Genomic DNA, 19,430 nt, shown 5'->3' with positions numbered 1-19,430 from the left:
AATGACCGCATTGATGCCGGCATCGAATGTCCTATCAAGTTTCTGCCTTTACGGATGGCTTTGTCTCGTCGAAATAGGCTATTTTCATATATTATATGTTAAATTCCGCCTTCTGGATTGAGAGATATCGTCGTTTCTTTGCGGCCAACTATCTTGAATACATTTTTTTTCATATTTGATTTTTTTATTTTCTCCGGCTTCTACAGGCTACTCGACTTTATTCTGGGCTTGGGCTTTTTGGCTCTTGCTTGTGTTCTTCATTTAATTCATGGGTTTTTGTTGAGAGAAGGTTTTCGCGCAGCACTGTGCGAAAACATTTCTGGGCCCTTGGATTTAACAAGCGGCTAATGATGGAAGCAGAACCCAAAAAAAAATCTCGTGACCCCTATTCTCTCCTCAAACCTTCCTCTTCTCTCACCTCAAATCCTCCTCCCTCTCTCACCTCAAATCCTCCTCCCTCTCTCTCTTCAAACCCTCCTCCCTCGCTCGTGAAGCCCAAGCACTACCGCCCCAAACCCGACCAACTCCTCAAACCCTCCTCTCCCTCTCACGCTCGTGACCCCAAGCACTGGCGCCGACCAACTCCGACTCCGACCAACTCTGACTCCGACCTCCTCTTCTCGCAAAGTAATGATCTTTTTCTCTCCTCTCCCAAAAATTTTCAAACCCTAATTTGATTTCTCCATCGATTGCAGGCCCTAAGCAAGATCGCATGCAATCGTCTCCAGAAGGAGCTCGTCGAGTGGCAGGTCAATCCCCCCGTCGGATTCAAGCACAAGGTCTCCGATAATCTCCAGAGGTTAGGGTTACGATTTAGGGTTTTGTTATTGGTCTCTTTTTATTTGTTCTCGATTAAAAATTGATTGATTGTTCTTCTAAATAATTGTGAAGATAGGTTATTGAGGTTAATGGAGCGGAGGGGACTTTGTATGCCAATGAGACTTATCAGCTTCAGGTTGATTTTCCTGAGCATTACCCTATGGAAGCGCCTCAGGCGATGAAAAGACTCGATTTTTATTGTTAAATTTTGTGTTTTGGGGGGGAATTGGATTGTTACTGATGGAAAAGATGTGGGTTTTATTTGATGGGTTTTGTTGATCAGGTGATTTTTCTGAATCCGGCACCGTTGCATCCGCATATCTACAACAACAGGCATATTTATTTAGATAATTCTTGATTGGGTTGTTGAATTTGGTTTTATTATCTTTTGTGTTTAGTCTATGATGGATTTGTTATCAGTTTGGCTCTTTGCTTGTGTGAGAAGTGTTCCCGTTAATCCTTTTTTGGTGTAGTTGTTGGCGTAATGTTTTTATGAGAAGTCTGGTATCTTTTGTATCTATGAAGGGGCTATCCTTTTCTCATAGTTTATTTTCTATTCTCATTTTTGGTTGGTAGAAGATGGATATCTGCCTATTATATTTCCTTGTTTGCAACTTAAAGCAAATGCCATAATTGAAAGGGGGTGTCATTGCTTTTTATCTTCCTTCATAGTTTATTTCTTTAGGATGCATAATCATGTGGCGAGAGATGAGGATTAAGATTATCTTATGACTTTGTGATAGACACACTACATTCAAAGTCTTTGTTGCTTCAGCTTAGGTTTACATTTGGACACGAGACTTCAAACTCCAGGAAAATTTCGAATCCTATTTTACTGCAAGTGACACATTTGCTTCAAATGTCAGCATGGTTGCATCTACTGCCTGATACCATGGAATTACTTCAGTAGTTAGATTAAACAACCACCTCCATCCTGTCAACTTACTGATTTTTTCTGCATCTTGTTTTGTAACTAAAGACATCCCGTGTAACTTATTTTGCACTGTAAACTCTACTATTTCATTTTTAATTTTGATTTATAGCTTGGCTTGACACTGTATTTAGATTTAAGCTTCAAAGACATCGTATACTTTTTGTATTGTTTGTGGTATGTTTTTTGCAGATAAAAGATGAAGAACTTTTCGGAAGAGTTCAGTGGAGAAGAAGATGAGGGTTTAGTTCAAAGAAGATGTTATTGTGTGTTAATTTGCAAAATATGGATGTGCAAGCAAGGACACAATAAGGGCTTGGAATTTTATGGATGCCCAAGATACAAGAGACCTAATTGCAAGGGTTTCAACTTCTTCGAATGGGTTGGTGATAACAAGAACATCACAAAAAGGCGGGAAAGGCTAGAAAAAAATGATGAGGTTTTAAAAAAATTGTTGAATGATGTAATTTTATATTTGAAATTTATAAGTACCATTGTACTGATATTGTTGCTCTGTGTTATAGTCAAATGACTGAGCAACATATTAGTGAATGACTGATGTATCTAAATATCCTATTGAAATTGGTTCAGTTGTTATAATTATTTGATATACCTATCCCTAATATCTTTTGAGTTTGCTGAAAAGAGTTTGCTGCCTTGAGCTTGCTGTCTTGAGTTTGCTGCCTTGAGTTTGCTGACTTAGTTCTTCATAGATTATTTCTTAACAAATGTGTGCTATCAATAGAGATTTTGTTGTATTTTCCTATACGATCAAGTCTGTTGTATTTTCCTATACGTTTAAGAACAAACAAGATGAGAAGAACATTTTCCAGTTTCAAGTTTGTGTGAATGATGCGAAGTTCCTGATATGTGTTGCCCATTTGGACCAGCATTCTTGAACTTGGATACGAGTGGACATATTCTAAAACCCGTTGAACTTGATCTAATTTTTATCCAAGTTTTATTTGACATTTGGACCAGCATGCTTGAAATTTGGACCGTTATATGATGGTTCCTAATATGTGTTGCCCATTTGTGAAATTGGATGCGAAGTTCCTGATATGTGTTGCCCATTTGGACCAGAATATGCAAAAAAAGGCACATACTAATAAACCAAGTTGCCAAAAACTCAGCAACCAATAGAACATAACAAACTTGACCCATAAAATGTTAAATAAAAATTGGATTAAAAATGTGATGACCAAGATTAAGAGATGCCAGGAACAAACCATCATCAGAAAGACCAACAAGACAAACACAATACAAAGATAAAAAACTCAACCCAAAAACTGTTTCGCATCAGCCATCTTCTACCAACACATGACGACTATTACCAACAAATTCTGATACCAACGTACTAATACAAAAGATACAAAAACTCAACCCAAAAATACAATCACACCTCAAAAAGCCCTAACATACACAGATACATAACGATTTCAACCCCTTCTCACCAATAGTGCTATGATTTGCTTCGCCAACCTTGATCAAACTTCACGCAATAGTGAGAACTTCATCTGTATTAAAAAAATCATATTAAAGACCATTGCTTCATCACGTTAAAAAAAATCATGTTATATAACAAAATGACAATGTACAAGTTATTCCGTATGTATTAACCATTACCTTCCTCAAATGAATCTTCTAAATAATCAGTGGCTTCATCAATATTATCTTATTCCATTGAATTACTAAAAAAAATTGATGCTAGCAAAACACATTAAAGATCATTGCATGGTTGCACCAACTTAAAAAAAGCTTAAAAAAATAATAGCATTAGTATTACTAAAAAATTAATACACTACCTCGACAACTTTAGAGGGCAATTTCTGCTATCATGATTTTGTCTTTGCTTTCCACACAATTTGCATTTCCTAGGCCGGCATTTGCGGATCTCTCTCAATGGCTTTAACCTCTTCCCTTTAGGCCTTCCTTTTGTTCTTGCTTGACTTGGTTCATGAACTATATCTTGAGAACACTCCGCATGACTATAAGGTGCTTCCACATCTTGTCCAATTTCTTCATCATTGATGAGTTTCAAACATTGCACCTTATTAATAGCATCCACATCTTGTCCAATTTCTTCGACCATTTCATTAGCTAAGCAATTTAGTTCACTAAAACGAGAAGCAAAATTAATTGTGGCATTATCTCCAATAATATTATCATCTCTAAGAACAACCCTTTTTCTGACATTTCAGCACCATCTTTTTAGAATATATTGCTCCGGTAACTCACTATGATTGGTAATTTTAAGATATGCCAAGATATGTCGGCATTGAATGCCCTTGAATTCAAACATGAGACACGAACAACGGATCATTTTAGTTATTTTGCAATATATAATATGTCTCAATCTTTATTCATCATGACCACAAAAATTTAATTGGAATGTACTTTCTCTTTCATTTTCTTTTACTAGCTCAATGTTATACATTAAGCTAGGTTGAAGCTCGTCTTGAAGTACTTTCTCTTTCATTTTCTTTTACTAGCTCAATGTTATACATTAAGCTAGGTTGAAGCTCGTCTTGAAAAATATAAAAGATTTTTTTCTTTTACTAGCTCAATGTTATACATTAAGCTAGGTTGAAGCTCGTCTTGAAAAATATAAAAGATTTTTTTCATGTAGATTTGGACCATTTGTTTTTCCATTGACCACAAGGTCTTCAAATTTGGCTTTTTCTCCACTGTACAATGATCTTCTTTAAGCTCCCCCTGTCTTTGTCTCGCCAAGACCCTCTGAAAGATGGTCACGAAATCATGAAGTGAATTTTTTCTTGATACATACATTTTTAACAATGCATTCATCCCTTCACTTCTTTCACTGCTAGACATTCCAACCCAAAAGTGTTATTTATGATAAACCGAAGCCCATTTTTCACGAATTTCAGAGATATCATTTAGCCAATCATGCATTTCCAATCCATTTTTTTAAGAATTGAAATCCAATTCTCTTCAAAAGAGCTAGCAGTCTCGGAGTCCCAAAAATTTTCTTTGAAAGATTTCATAAATTCCGTTCTATAAGCCCATTTACCCAACTTCTCCGGAACTTTGTCCAAGATATGCCAAATGCAAAACCTATGTCGTATTTCTGGAAAAACTGTTTCAATTGCCTTGCATATGGCAAGACATTGATCTGTAATCATGCCTAAAGGAGGATGACTCATTGCTTCAATCCATTTGTTAAACAACCATACGAAAGACTTCGCCTCTTCATTTGGGATCAAGCCACATCCTAAAAAAACACTTTGCTAATAGTGATTTACTCCTACAAACGGCACAAATACCAAGCCATATTGATTTGTGTTATGCGTGGCATCGAAGGAGACAACATCGCCAAAGTGTTGATAATTCATTCGAGCAATGCCATGCACCCAAAAATAATGAGTTAAGCGCTTCTCTTCATCAACTTCATAAACATAATAAAATAAAGGATTCTTCTCTTGTTCCAACTTGAAATGATCCAACATCATTTGTACATCATGATCGCGTCTCTCCTCTCTCAAATCTCTTTCATAATTTCTCACATCGGTCTCAATGCATCCAATTCTATAAAAACCTCCGCTAGAGTTTTCAAAGAAGGTCATTTGCTTGTTTTTTGGAATGTTCACCTCTCCAAACTGCTTTATCAATGTCTTTTTCGCACTTGTTACCTCACGGTTTCCCCTTAGAAAATGTGTTCTACTCGGTGAAGTAATTGTATGATTATGCTCTTCCACGAACTTGTAGACACTCCATATGCCAATGTTTTTGTCTAATTTCAAGCGAATCAAGGCCTTACAATTTGTTCTAATTGTACCACATCGTCGAATTTTCAATGATTTGCTCTTTAACACTCCTTCCTTCGAACATACATAACTTTTACAAATTAACTCTCTATCCTTCCCATAATTTGTTGTGCTATTATGGATATTAAAACCTCCGGCCTTTCCGTAATTTCTGTAGAACTTTTTAGCGTCTTCTAAATTGCCGAAAGTCATTCCTGTTTTTGGTTTTAAGTGCTCATCAACAATTGGCACAACTAAGTTATCTAACTGAGAGATTTTTTCATCAACAACATGGGAGTAACCATCTTTAGTTTCCATTGGATCAAACATCAAGAACAATTTTTACCTACAAAAATAAACATCAAGAACAAACCATCAAAGGCCACTGTGCAAAAAAATAAACACTATTCTAACTTGAATATGATAGATATGTTATGCAGATTAGCAAAAAATGTCAATTAAGGCTTCTACTTAAAAGGTCAATGAATAATCCAACTTGAATTTATATTTTATCGCCTAATCAACCATGGGCCTAGGCTCTAATTCAGAAAGCAATAACTTGTCAGGGTAAAACAAATATGCTGTTAAACACAATCCACACATTCATAGACAAGGCAACCACCTAAACTATCAAAAATGAAAGCACATGCATGATATAACCAAACTCAACCATAGAAGGATTCAAATTTAGCAACCATGATAGCATTATTAAAAGAAGCATATAGATATAGTTTGAGTTCTCCATAAGCTTCGGGTTTTTGAAAAAATAAGATTTCATGTTTGGACTTCATAGACCCAAACAAAATGAGGTATAAATAATTAATACATCCAAACCAACACATCAGGACATAGGAACATCAGGAACTAAGGGAGAATATAGAACATCAGCCATCATAATCATGTATATCTCAGTAAAATACTCAAAAAAATTCGGCTTTCGAGAGGACAGACAAAAAATCCAACAAGCAATTTTGACTAAAATCCAACAAGCCTCAACCCTCATAATCATGTATAACTTATTAAACAACAAGAACCCTTAATCTTAAAAAAAATTAAAATTTTACCTACAAACACTTTTGATTCAAGCCCCCTTTAGATCCAAGTGAGAGAGAGTGGCCGCTGGGGGTTGGGGTCGGGGTCGGATCCGGAGTTGGAGAAGGAGGTCGGAGTCGGAGTTGGTCGGCGGCGGTGCTTAGGGTCACGAGCGAAAGAGGGAGAGGAGGGTTTAAGGAGTTGGTCGGGTAACGAGCAGCGGTGCTTAGGTTTCACGAGGGAGAGGGTTCCACGAGGGAGAGAGAGGGAGGAGGATTTGAGGTGAGAGAAGAGGAAGGTTTGAGGAGAAGCAATGTATCACGAGATTTTTTTTGGGTTCTATTTCCATCATCATCCGCTCGTTAAATCCAAGGGCCCAGAAATGTTTTCGCACAGTGCTGTGCGAAAACTATTTCGATATATATATATTGCTAGATTAAATTTGAGTTTAGTTTCCTTATTACTCATTATTTTCATACACAACTACTTGAGCTTAAGTTATTTCACGTATTGTATATTTTTGAGTTGTGAAAGTGTAACAATTGAGTGAGCTTTCATTTTTGTTCTCATTTGTATTAGAGAAAAAAATCATTTTTGTTCTCATTTGTAATACACAATGACACTTAGAGGAGTAGTTGGGAGAAGAACGAGGTCAATTCCAAGAGGAGTGGCTTGGTTGTAAAAGCCTAGGGAGAGATAGTAATTCCTAGCACTTGAGGAAGGTGACACGGGTCAGCCAACACTTAGAGAAGTGTATTGTGTGATTATCAATGTGTGAGTTATAAAAGTTTTCGGTGAGCTTTGAAAACTGATTGTGTAGATTTTTGAGAAAGTGGAGAATCTCATCGAGGTAAGGAGCGGAGACGTAGGTCAAGGGTTGACCGAACTCCGTGATCATATTGCTTGTTTGTGTTTGACATTAGCGTGCTTATTCTTGTGTATATTTTCATATCGCCTATTGTCACATAGTTTATATCGCTTGTTGTTTTGTATATCATTGCTTATATCATTGGGCATATCATATTGTTAGGATATTTAGTTTAGAAGTTTTAAATTGACATCGAAATTGGATTAGATTAGCAAATACCCTATTCAACCCCGCTCTAGGGTACTTTCAATGTTCATGTTTGTATATGCATGTAGCTAGTTATTTGTTTGTCTATGGACGTAACTAGTTGTTTGAACCAAGCTAAGTAGGACTTTTGAACTAACTAAATAAAAAAGATTTGCTATTGTGAAACTAAATTTCATTGATAAATTGCATATATGAGTTTACCAATAAAAGATAATCAAAGATCCACACTCATATAAAATCCACACAAAAATAGTGCATTGTTAAAAAAGGGTCAAAGACCCACACTTGAAGATTTATAGTTAGTTTAATGTCTCAAACGATAATCATCTTGTAATAAATGAAACATGCTTAAAAATGACCACATTGCCTGCCAAACACTATTATCCTTCCTTCTATGTCCTATATGTCCAATATGATAGGTTGAAATTTTGGTCTTTTTATTAAAGTTGAGATTTTCCCCCTTCTCTAGCTTGCTCATACATATTTGTTTGCATGCGTAGCATACTTGGATGTTGATTTGAATCATTTGTTCTAATATACTCCATGATAGTAATACGAGTCATATACATATACATGAAGTTATATGATGAGATCCACATGTAATGTTCTAACAATCATATTTTCTTATAAAACTTTATAGATTTACAAATATCTTTGTCTTTTGACATTTTTGTGCAATTTTTTGATAATTTACCTTTTTATATGTTTCACATGGGAGATTGATTGATTCGATGGAAATTTAAATTTTGAAACTTGAAAAGATGAGAGTATTGTAGAAATTGGAAATTGATTTTAAAAAACTTTTGAACAATTTATTTTTGGGGAGAAGATGATGAGTTTTTAAAAAAAGAGAAGCCCAGTTGTGGGTAGAGCTTTAAAAATATGCATATCATATTTCATGTATGCACATATATAAGGGGAGTTTCGTTATCATATTTCATATATCATGAAACTGAGAATATGCATAATTCATGTATGTCAAACATTCATATTTGCGATTTTAATTTCTAGTTTGTTATTATCAAAAGGGGGGTTTGTTAGAAATGTGTCCATGTAATAAACTTGGTTTGATGAATAACAAACTTTCATATTGGTCGACCATCGAAGGTTGCTTGCTAAAATTGCAATTTTTAATATGTTTGAACTCAATATTAGCCGTTCATTGCCGGGGGCATATGGGCTCTTTCCTCACAATTTTAGTGAGATTTTCTGATTTAATTGACATAGAAAAAGAAAGAGGAAGATTTTTTTGGGGGGTGGGGGTGGGGTGGGGCACTAGACTTTCAATTTAGGTGATTGATCTTGCTCAACCTCTCAGAAAGCATCCTCGACGTCGTTCTTCATTATCCAATCATCTATCATTCGAGGAGTGATGTCCTTAGGTCTCAATTTCATCATCGTTCTCCCAGATGGATGCTTTAATCATTAGAAGAACGGTTTGCATAATCAAATAGTTGTAAGATAATTTTAAAACTTGATTTTACGACGTACTCAAGCAGTGTCAATTGAGAGTTTACGACGCACTCAATGGGGGTTAGTAGAGGAATTGGTCAACAGATAGCTCTAGGGATACTCGTGTGTGAAGAGTTTATGTTAGACAATTAGTTTGGGATCAACTAGAGCTTCAGTCTTGTTAGCCTATTGAATCAGATGTGTGATTCAGAGGACTTTCACATAGTGAGGATGCCCCTTCGTGAGAAGGAAGAATGAATGTAGGATTGTTGTGTGTTTTGGCTGTGATTTGTTCCAAGCTTATTCGCATTATTTACTGTTTTAATTATATGTTTAATTTCCACTGCATATTATCTGTGATGATATCGTAAAATAGTAGGCTATCCTATTCACTTCCTTCTAGGATTGCATTTTAGATCTATCAGATTGATCTTTTAGATTGAAGAAAAAAAATAACTAGAAAGCACATGTAATTTATAGTTTTGTGTGTGAGTTACACATGACGAAACGCTGAAACCTATCTACTTTTTAAATACTAGTTGGATTACACGCGCAATGCACGTGGTAAATTTTTTAATTTATTAATTTATTATTGATTCATTTCATTATGATTTATTTAATTTAGTTCATGTTTCAAACATATGGATAGAATTTAAAAATTAAAAAGGATTGAATAATGAAATTACACTTATGTATGAAGTGGTTGATAATAGATTGTTTGCATACTTAACAATAGAAAACAATGAATAATTTTATAAAAAGAATTTTATTTTGTAAACACCATTGATCTTCAATCAACCAATGCTACCTATATACAGTTGACATTAGACAACCTATTTAATCATAATTATCCAATATAAATGTTACTAAAGAAAATAGTATCATCAGTTTTTTTAGTCTTACTTATTTCTATCTCCTTAAAACAATTAATAGTCATTCAGGAAACAATAGAGATACACCAAATGAGGATAAACATTATAGTATAACTAAAAATAATCTTATATGTCTTTACAAATATGGATCGTCTTTAATTGATAAATTTTTTGTAGAGTTAACTCTTAGACTATGCTCCAATAAGTTTCTTATTAGAATGTAATGCAGCTGTCATAGATCTGTTGGCCTTCTTGTTTTGATGATGTTTAACAAACAATTTACCACTAATGTTGTTTGTCTAGTATTTGTGTTTTCTTATTTATTGTAGACAAACAACGTAGTTGGAGGATGGATGGAATAGAGCTTCAACGATCATATCCAAAGGAGGTTGGCGGAATGTCGGTGAAGCCTTGCTATTCAAAGTTCAAGATCCAAGTTAAAGCTTCATCCACAAGATTACCTAGAAGAGCTTATTAAAGATCAAGATCTAGCTTGGGTAATTTAGTTTAGAATTTATATTATGTGTGTTATATACTCTAAGCTCAATTATCTATACACACACATTTTATTAGTTTCCTTGTATATATATGTAATCACATATATATACAACACAAGTTTTGGTTTTCATGTTTATAAATATGAAATTACATGTTTCATATTTATTATTGTGATTTGGTTTATCTACATAGATATGAAACAAATATATTTTCATATACTTACTCATAGGTTTCATTTTCTATTGTATTTGTGAAAATATTGTATTCTTAGTTTGTAGACTTTAATATCAGTTTATACATGTTTTACTAAGTCTACAAAAACATTTCACAAAGTTTCAAAAGTTGGTTTATGTCAAAACATCAAAATTCAAATATCTCATATTTTCATGTTTTGGACTAGTTTGTAAAATAATGATATTTTTCATTTGGGAAGTCCTTTATCGAAACCAGTCATTGTAGCATGTTTATTATCATGTCTACAATCATTCCCCAAAGTTTTACATTTTTTGGAATTTATTTGATATTTTTAAATAGAGTTTTAAAATCAGCTCTAAAACCGATTTTTTCTGGAATGTCAGTTTTCGGTCGACCGGTACGGTCGACCGGTCAATTGATCATTCGTCAGTATTTTTCCAGAGAATCGTCGGTCGACCGGTCCGGTCGACCGAGAGCTCAAATCGGTCGACCGACAGAATTTCCGGTCGACCGACGATGGCTTTTACTGTTTCCAACGGCTAGTTTTTGTACCGTTGGCTGGGTCTTTTGGTCTTTTGTTTTGGGTGTTTTTGCTGAGTTTCTTAGAGGGTATATATACCCCATTGCTGATGTGTTTAAAAAGCTTTTAAGCAAATTGAGAGTTTGTTTTGGTGAATCAAATTCCACAAGAGCTTGAGGAGATTATCTATTGAAGTTTGAGCTTCCAACTATCACTCCTCCATCTCTTGTTATCAAATTGAGAAGTTTTCTAAACTCAAACTCTAGCTTTACATTTATATACTTGTTTGATTATCATTGTTCTTAAGCTAGATTTTATATTTGAGTTTAGTTTGATTTTGATTTATATCTCTTTGTTCACACACAACCTATTGAGCTTATTGTATTTACATTCATAGTGTAATTTGGGTTGTGGGGAGTTGTAACAAATTGAGAGTGAGCTACATTGTGTTCTCATCTATTGTAGAGAACAAATTTGTTGTATTTACTTTGTGAGTGTTGTAAGGTTTTTGGTGAGCTAGAAACCGAGTGTGTTGTGAAGTTTTCGAACATTGAAAACCGACATTGTGAGGGTGAGTGTGAACGTTGATCGGTGAGCGTTGAAAACCGACACTGTGAGGTGTAAACATTATTCGGGTGAGCGTAGAAAACCCGGTTGTGATAGTGGATTTCTCCCCGGGAGTGGGGAGCGGAGACGTAGGACGGAAGGTCCGAACTCCTTGATCATATTGCTTGTTTGAGTGTGCTTTGGTGTTCTTTCATATTTATGTTCATATCTTATATCGCCATTGTCATTAGCTCATTATTTATTTCATCCACTATCTTGTTTAGATTATTTACCCTTGTATTGTTTATATATCCTTGCATATATCTCTATCATATAGGATATATCACTTTGTGTATATTGCATATTCTTGCACATAACTCTTTGTATATCTATCTTGCAAGAATATAGTTGTTAATTAATTTTAATTGGCATTTAATCGGATTAGATTACCATAAGACCCTAATCACCCCCCCTCTAGGGTCTAACAAGATCCACTAAAGTTGTCTTATGACAAGCTAAAAACAATGACATATATAACTATTGAACCAACAAAGCTTTTTTTTAGTTATTTGCTGCCCGAGTTTTTTTAGTAAGCTGCCTACATTTATGGCTTCTCCCGAGTCGAAGTGACCAGAAGGCTTTGATAAGCAACACTCTTCTTTATCACCTAAATGAAAGTTTTCAACCACTTGTTACTCATTCTTGTTTAGGAAATCTCTCGTGGTTTTGACCTCCGTATATTTTTTTACCTGCCCTCGGCAAAGAGGTCAAGAATCAAGATCTATGGACTCTAATTTTTCATCATCGTCGTGTTTGCATGATAATCTATAACACATGAATATTCATTGTTTCTATTATTTGTGTTGATTGACTCTTTTTTGTACTCTAAAGATTTTCCAGGAAAAATGCTGAATAAATTATTATCTCAAAAGGCCAATCAATCGTAAATTAATTCTGTAGAGTCATCTTTGAACTCCTATGTCCTAAGAGGCATTGCATTTAGCTTACCAAAGGAAAACAAATGCACATGTCCTTTCGAAAAACACAATAGACTAAGCACAAATGATTTTGCTCGTCAAGAAAGAAGAATGTCATAATGATTTTTTTTATAGATTATCTTGGAAATTACATAATTATCACCGCAAATAATATTCAGTTTGGGGAAAATTGTTGGAAATCTTCCTCCAATTAAGCTAATAAATGATCATTTTATGAAATTGGTTTAGTCAAAAAATCGACATAATTTAATAAGGGAAAAAAACATGAACCCTTAATAATCCTGAAAGTAGATAACCCTGTAGTTTTTAAACAAATGTCTATAGAAGTATTATAGTAGGTTTTAGACGGTGAACATAACCAAACAAGAAATGCATTTTAAACAAATGTCTATAGAAGTATTATAGTAGGTTTTAGACGGTGAACATAACCAAACAAGAAATGCAAATAAGTTCACTGTTATTTTAGACGGTGAACATAACCAAACAAGAAATGCAAATAAGTTCACTGTTATCACGTTTCATAAAATAAGTTGTTTTGAGATGAGCACCCAGCTGAAATCAAATACATTTAATCAATAAATCATAAAACATTGGTAATTTTTTTCATAGGAATACATTCACAACTATACCAAGAGCATTCCTTATCGATAAGAAGACAATCTTAGGAATACATTTCATGCCATCTTCGCCTTTGAAAGAGCCTTCTTTCTCTGCTCCAGCCTGTAAGTATACATTTCATAAAATGAAACATTTTTGTTACCTTGATATAGTGCATAGCTATATATATCATGCCGACCTCGCTTGTGTTGCCACTTGCCAGAAAAGTATAAGATTAAAAAGGTGATGTATCTGAAATTATATACTCACATTTAAATTACATAAACACATGGAAACAAGTATGATTATGTCAAATGCAGCAAACAGGTACCTTAGCCATAAGAGCTAGGATGGTGCATATCCAAACGCCTCATTCAGATTGTTATTCTTAGATTGTTGAGTAGACATGATAACATCCTTCTAATGCTTTGAAAACGCTATCAGTTCAATTTCAAATTTTCCAGGCATGTGATATTATGTTTCCTACAGTGCGGCGGTTAATATTTTTACTTATATATGCTAAGACTTCTCCTGTTCCTCTACATTTTCTTTTTCATTCTTTCCTAGCATATATCCAACCACATAGATAACATGATGAGCCTATGTGAAAGTATCTATGAAACTGAACAATGTAAAAATAGCACGAACAAATACATATTATGAAGAGGAACTAAAATGGACTAAAATTGAAAATTACCTTTACTGATAAGTAACTTCTCAGCTTTTCGCTACGTTGTGACGAAGCAGGAATTAGCTGAATCATCCACAAATAAAACAACTTTATGAATGGTATTATTTGTGCATTAAAGCAAGTAATGAATATTAAGAAAATTTGGTAGTATTTGAATCTATTAGGATTCTATCAGGAAACAAAGCAAAACTATCTTCTCAGTTAAACCTACGAAGCAATTACTTTATATGTATAGATGCATTTGATCTATTTTGACAATTCATCTATTACAAACATAATATCATTTAGTACAAATTACTTTTACATATTTCTGCTTAAGTTCCAATGTCTGCTTACAAAGTAGTATAAATGCCAGTCACAGAGTGCAAATTAGTCTATATGAGCACAGTCAACAATACAACAAGTGTGAACTGGATATAGCATTCCATTTTCAACCAAGGTAATTGTATGTAAATCGTAAATGATTGATGTTGCGGTTTTGGTATAATAAGAGGGATGTGACAAAAGAAAAAGAACACGAGTCAAAAATAACAAACTCCCATGATCATGTGTAGATGCACCAAATGCAGGAACAATTTGTAGATAGTCGTGCAGAAAATCATCCATTGTAACTTGTATATTCTCCTCATCCAGATGTTTAGTAAGACCATCCATGCTTATCTGACGATTTAAAGCAAATGAAACAGCGCTTTTCACAACACCTTCAAGTTCAGCTCCGCTGTAATTTTTTGTCCTTGCAGCTACAACCATAATATTAGAAGCTAAACCATGGGATGACATGAATAACAAATTTTAGCCGTCTCTAAATTTACCTAAAAGGATATTGCATAATTAAAGAACAAGCATACAGGGACCCATTATTTCATATTTAATAAGGATATAAGTGACACAAAATAATAGTCATCCAAAACAGTCATACTTTGATCGCATTATTAAATTTTGAGCCTGAAGCTGGTGATGAGCAAATTCCTCACCATGGATTTAGCATAAATAGCCATGTAAATAAATTCCCATGTATTACTCATGTATATGCACTCAATCCATGCAATACACACGCTATTTATCATATTAAATGCATTACAAATGCATATGAAGAACATTGAAGTTATTCAGAGTCAACATGCTTTAAATCTCAAGTTTACTGACGGTCAAGTCTATTTATGCCTTTTAAATAATTACAAATTGAACAAATCTATTAAAATTACTTGTCAACTCAAAAGTCAACAAGATATATGAACTCAAAATTTTACTTAATAAAGGACGCATGGAGGAAAAATATAGATTCCAACCATTAATAAAATAGAAGCAGAATTCCAATTTATGTGCTCTGTATATCTTGGATTCGTAGGACTTTAATTATCCAAGAAAAATAGGAAATTATTCAAAAGAAAAAAAATATTTAAGTAGTTTTAAATCCTTGCCTCTCCTAATTATGTGATCTCAAAACAAATAGTGCTAAAGATCCTAAAACAAATAAACTTTAGCTTATTTGATGAGTCAATTAGATACAAGATAAAAACAAATAATTGTTATCCAGTGTGTAAAAAAAGTAATTAAAAAATCTAAATAAAAGGTTCTACTTTCTGAAATCACATACCAAGCTCTTGAAGGTCAATGTCTGCTGCAAGAAAAGAATCTTCATTCATTTTGTTTGTATGTACTTGAAGTATTTGTAAACGTCCATGTTCATCAGGGAGCTTTATTTCGACATGAACCTCCATGCGTCCAGGCCTATAACAGAACACAAAGGAACCTGCTTAAGTCTGCTACAAGTATGCAAGAGAATGTCATGATGAACACAAAGGACATTGAAAGCTACTATAACTTCATGTGACCCAACAGCGTGGACTTGTATAGGTTAATAAGATCAGAAAGAGAAAGAATATTGAATAAATTTCTAGTGCAGAGTCAAAAAATTAAAAACACTGATAGACATGTATCAATATGATATATGTTTGCTGAAGAGAAACTAACCTACAGCTATGAATTGTACCAGCAACTAATTGAATTGCACAAATTAAAGTTGCTGAAGAGAAACTAACCTACAGCTATGAATTGTACCAGCAACTAATTGAATTGCACAAATTAAAGCATACCTTTGTAAGAAGCAACCTACAGCTATGAATTGTACCAGCAACTAATTGAATTGCACAAATTAAAGCATACCTTTGTAAGAAGTTGATTCACTATGATGTCATGTACTCCAGTATCATTCCTTGTTGAACCCCTAGACTGTAAATATAGGATAAGATAAGTAAGAAATATTGGGCAAGGAAGCATGATTATGCATCAGAACAACATTCCATGTGATATCATATATCCAACCTCTTAGATAACAATATGAGCCAATGTGAAAGTATCTATGAAACCGAACTATGTAAAAATAGCATGAACAAATACATATTATGAATAAGAACTGAAATGGACTGAAATTGAAAATTACCTTTACTGATAAGTAACTTCTCAGCCTTTCGCTACGTAGTTACGAAACAGAAATTAGCTGAATCATCAACAAATAAAACAACTTTAGGAACGATATAATTTGTGCATTAAAACAAGTAATGAAGATTAAGAAGATTAATAAAAACTTGAAATTTAAACTATACTTTGAAGTTGTATACATTAATAATTACCTAAATATAATCATAATCTTATACTGGAAAAGTGCACAAATAATAATATAATATAAATGTTTCTGCATATCTAATGAAACATCAGTCAGGTATTAGAATTTTTGAGTTATTAATCTCTATTGCATCTTTGATAAGTTAAATATTCCACAAGTGCACATCTATAACTATTTTTGGAGCACATGGTCAACCGACTTATATATTTTGATTCCATAATGTTGACATTCAATTCGTGGTGTGTAATCAATGAGTTGTTACGACAATGAACATGTTATAGGAAAGGGAAAGAATGAAAGGGCATCATATATTGCCTGACATGTATCTTCTCAATAATACAATGTCTTTCCTTATATTATTTCATCTTGCAAAATCTGTTACTAGTGAAGTATATGAATTTTAGATCATCAGAAATGAATATTGATGATTGAACCCTTTTTTTTTAAAGGTTTGCAAAGAGAAAATTGGATGAGTCAGTTTTCTATGGAAACCGCCTTCAATTCAGGTTTCATATGCTCCTCAGTTCGAAACCCTTTCAGACACCAAGGAGAAACGGGAGGGAAGGAGGGATGAAGTCTTGGGACGGCTAAAGCGTAAGTTGCCTAATTAATGTACCACCATGCATTATATTTACCTTGTTGTCAATTAAGAGTCAAATTCTTCTCTTGCTGCCTAATTAATGTACCACCATGCATTATATTTACCTTGTTGTCAATTAAGAGTCAAATTCTTCTCTTGCCATGATCCTATTTGTTGCAGATGGAAAAGGTCAAGGATCAAAGAGCATCTCTCAAGTTGCTCATCATCCTCGTAATAGGGCAGATACTTCTCAGTGTGGGCAAGCTTCACCAATGCTGAGACATCTTAGAGGGTTATTTTTTTTATTGTGCCTATTCTATTAGTGATGTAAACCACCCCATAGTCTTATAGGGATTGTTCTGAAGGATTTCTACTGCATAGTAGAATAATATTATATACACTATCAGAGCTGAACTTTCCAACTTATTGGCTCTTGTGTTCTGTGTGCAGGAATACTTCCCATCTTCGTCCATGAATCAGACAGTTCAATTGGTCAGGGAGAAGCTTGATAAGGTAAACTAATTGTTTACTACAGTTTTTCAGCAATATATTTAATTCACTGTTTTTTTGAACAAATTCTTTCGTACTCAATCTACCATTTACAGATAAAATCAAGCGCAGATAATGTGGAAGCAGGTCCAGCATCCAAAAGAACGTGATTAGACAGCAGAAGAAGAATTTGATGTTGCATGTCCAAAGTAATCATTTTTGCTTAAGTAGAAAAAGGAGAGAAAACCTAGCACAGTTACTTTAAAAGATTATTTGGAATGTGTGTATATATATACTTATAGTAGCTTTAGTTGGTGGGCACCCAAATACTTTGCATGCACATGTTCTTGGAGCTGTCACCCTACTAAAATTTCTTTTCAGAGGCAGAGCATATCATCTTAAATTAAAAGATGTAACAACTTGGTCCATTTTCTCCCTCATGAATATTCAATCATCACTGCAAATTCAGTTAGAAACAAATCTAGCACTCCCTATCTCACTCAAGTTTCAACTCTTGTATCTACAAATACTATATAACAAAGTCCTCCACACATAATTTCCTCAATTCAGCTAAAAAAAGGAAATTATTCATCAAATTAACTAAAAGGACCAAAATCATAATTTCCAACAATTATAATTGCAGATTTAGTTAGAAACAATAGAACTCCCAAAGACAATCAACATACCCATGGCCATGCCCATTCCTCATCATGGACATGTTTCTGGGTAATCGGAGCCCATGTAAGTGCAACTAATTTCTCACTAAAGATCCTAACTTTTTCTCAAATCTAAAAAAAATTTAACAAAAAATAACAATTGAATTTTTACCTGATGAAATTGACACAAGAGGAAGATGAAAACTTGAAGCAAGCCCTAATTCGGACAACCCTTGACCTATTGTAGAATTAGAACAAAATGAGATGAAGGCGAATTAGAACAAAATTCAATGAAATCATTCATTAAAATTAAAACAAAATGAGATGAATGAAGAACAAAAAGGAGAGATGGTGGATTGATCAGAAAGCATAGGTAAAATATAGAAATACCTTCTTCAATGAGATTTCCTCCTGATTCTAACCGATGCCAAAATACTGAGAAAAGATAAGATGATGGCGAAGGCGTTGCGTTGATGATTAGGGCAATAACACTCATCTTTGTAAATTGATGATTTAAGATCGTGTGAAGACGTAACCGAAGAGCTGAGGAGATGGCCTGAGAAGAAGGGTAACAGATGAAGTGGTGGGCGGAGAGAAACGTGTAACCGACGATTGGATTTCCGATGAACTGTTTATAGGGATGATGAAGTGTTTATAATGGCGTAATCGATGAACTGTTATACGAATGTAAGGATAAGCTTGGCATATTTAAATTGGTTGAAGGTTAATTTGGAGAGAGAAAAGTTTTTCTTGAACTCCGTCTTTTAAAAGGTAGATAGATAGATAGATAGATAGATAGATAGATAGATAAATACTATAAGAATGTCTTGCATGTGGGTTGGTAGTTTCGCACTGCTAAGAGGGTAATAAAATTTCAAAATAACATCCACTACTTACTTACTCACATCACATGCGGATACTTCTGGTAGAATTTGGATAATTTTTGCCCACAACCCGTTAATCCAAACCCGACTACCATCTCAATCAGATTTCGGATTCTGCGATCCAATCCGACTACGTACGACCCGCTCGCGCAAAAACCCTAGCCAATCTCATCAACGCTCAGAAACGAGCGCACAAACGATC

The 19,430-nt window shown here is 34.2% G+C and overlaps 1 protein-coding gene, 1 long non-coding RNA gene and 1 pseudogene across 2 annotated transcripts; 2 read left to right on the top strand and 1 right to left on the bottom strand.

Annotated features, from left to right (window-relative positions):
* LOC109825799 lies at positions 443-2,362 on the top strand. Its single transcript, XR_002243101.1, has 3 exons — positions 443-627; positions 696-799; positions 896-2,362. It is a non-coding gene; the product is annotated as an uncharacterized LOC109825799 (long non-coding RNA).
* Positions 3,552-5,835, bottom strand: LOC109826615 (protein FAR1-RELATED SEQUENCE 5-like). Its single transcript, XM_020393639.1, has 2 exons — positions 5,027-5,835; positions 3,552-3,939 (listed from the first exon to the last, which is right to left on the bottom strand). The coding sequence occupies exons 1-2, from the start codon at positions 5,833-5,835 to the stop codon at positions 3,552-3,554; spliced, it is 1,197 nt and encodes a 398-aa protein (XP_020249228.1).
* On the top strand, positions 16,913-17,858 carry LOC109826614 (annotated as a pseudogene).

The sequence above is a fragment of the Asparagus officinalis genome, chromosome 10, assembly GCF_001876935.1.
Source record: "Asparagus officinalis chromosome 10, Aspof.V1, whole genome shotgun sequence".
In the NCBI taxonomy this organism is placed as follows: Eukaryota; Viridiplantae; Streptophyta; class Magnoliopsida; order Asparagales; family Asparagaceae; genus Asparagus; species Asparagus officinalis.
This window is presented reverse-complemented; position numbering and strand designations above follow the sequence as displayed.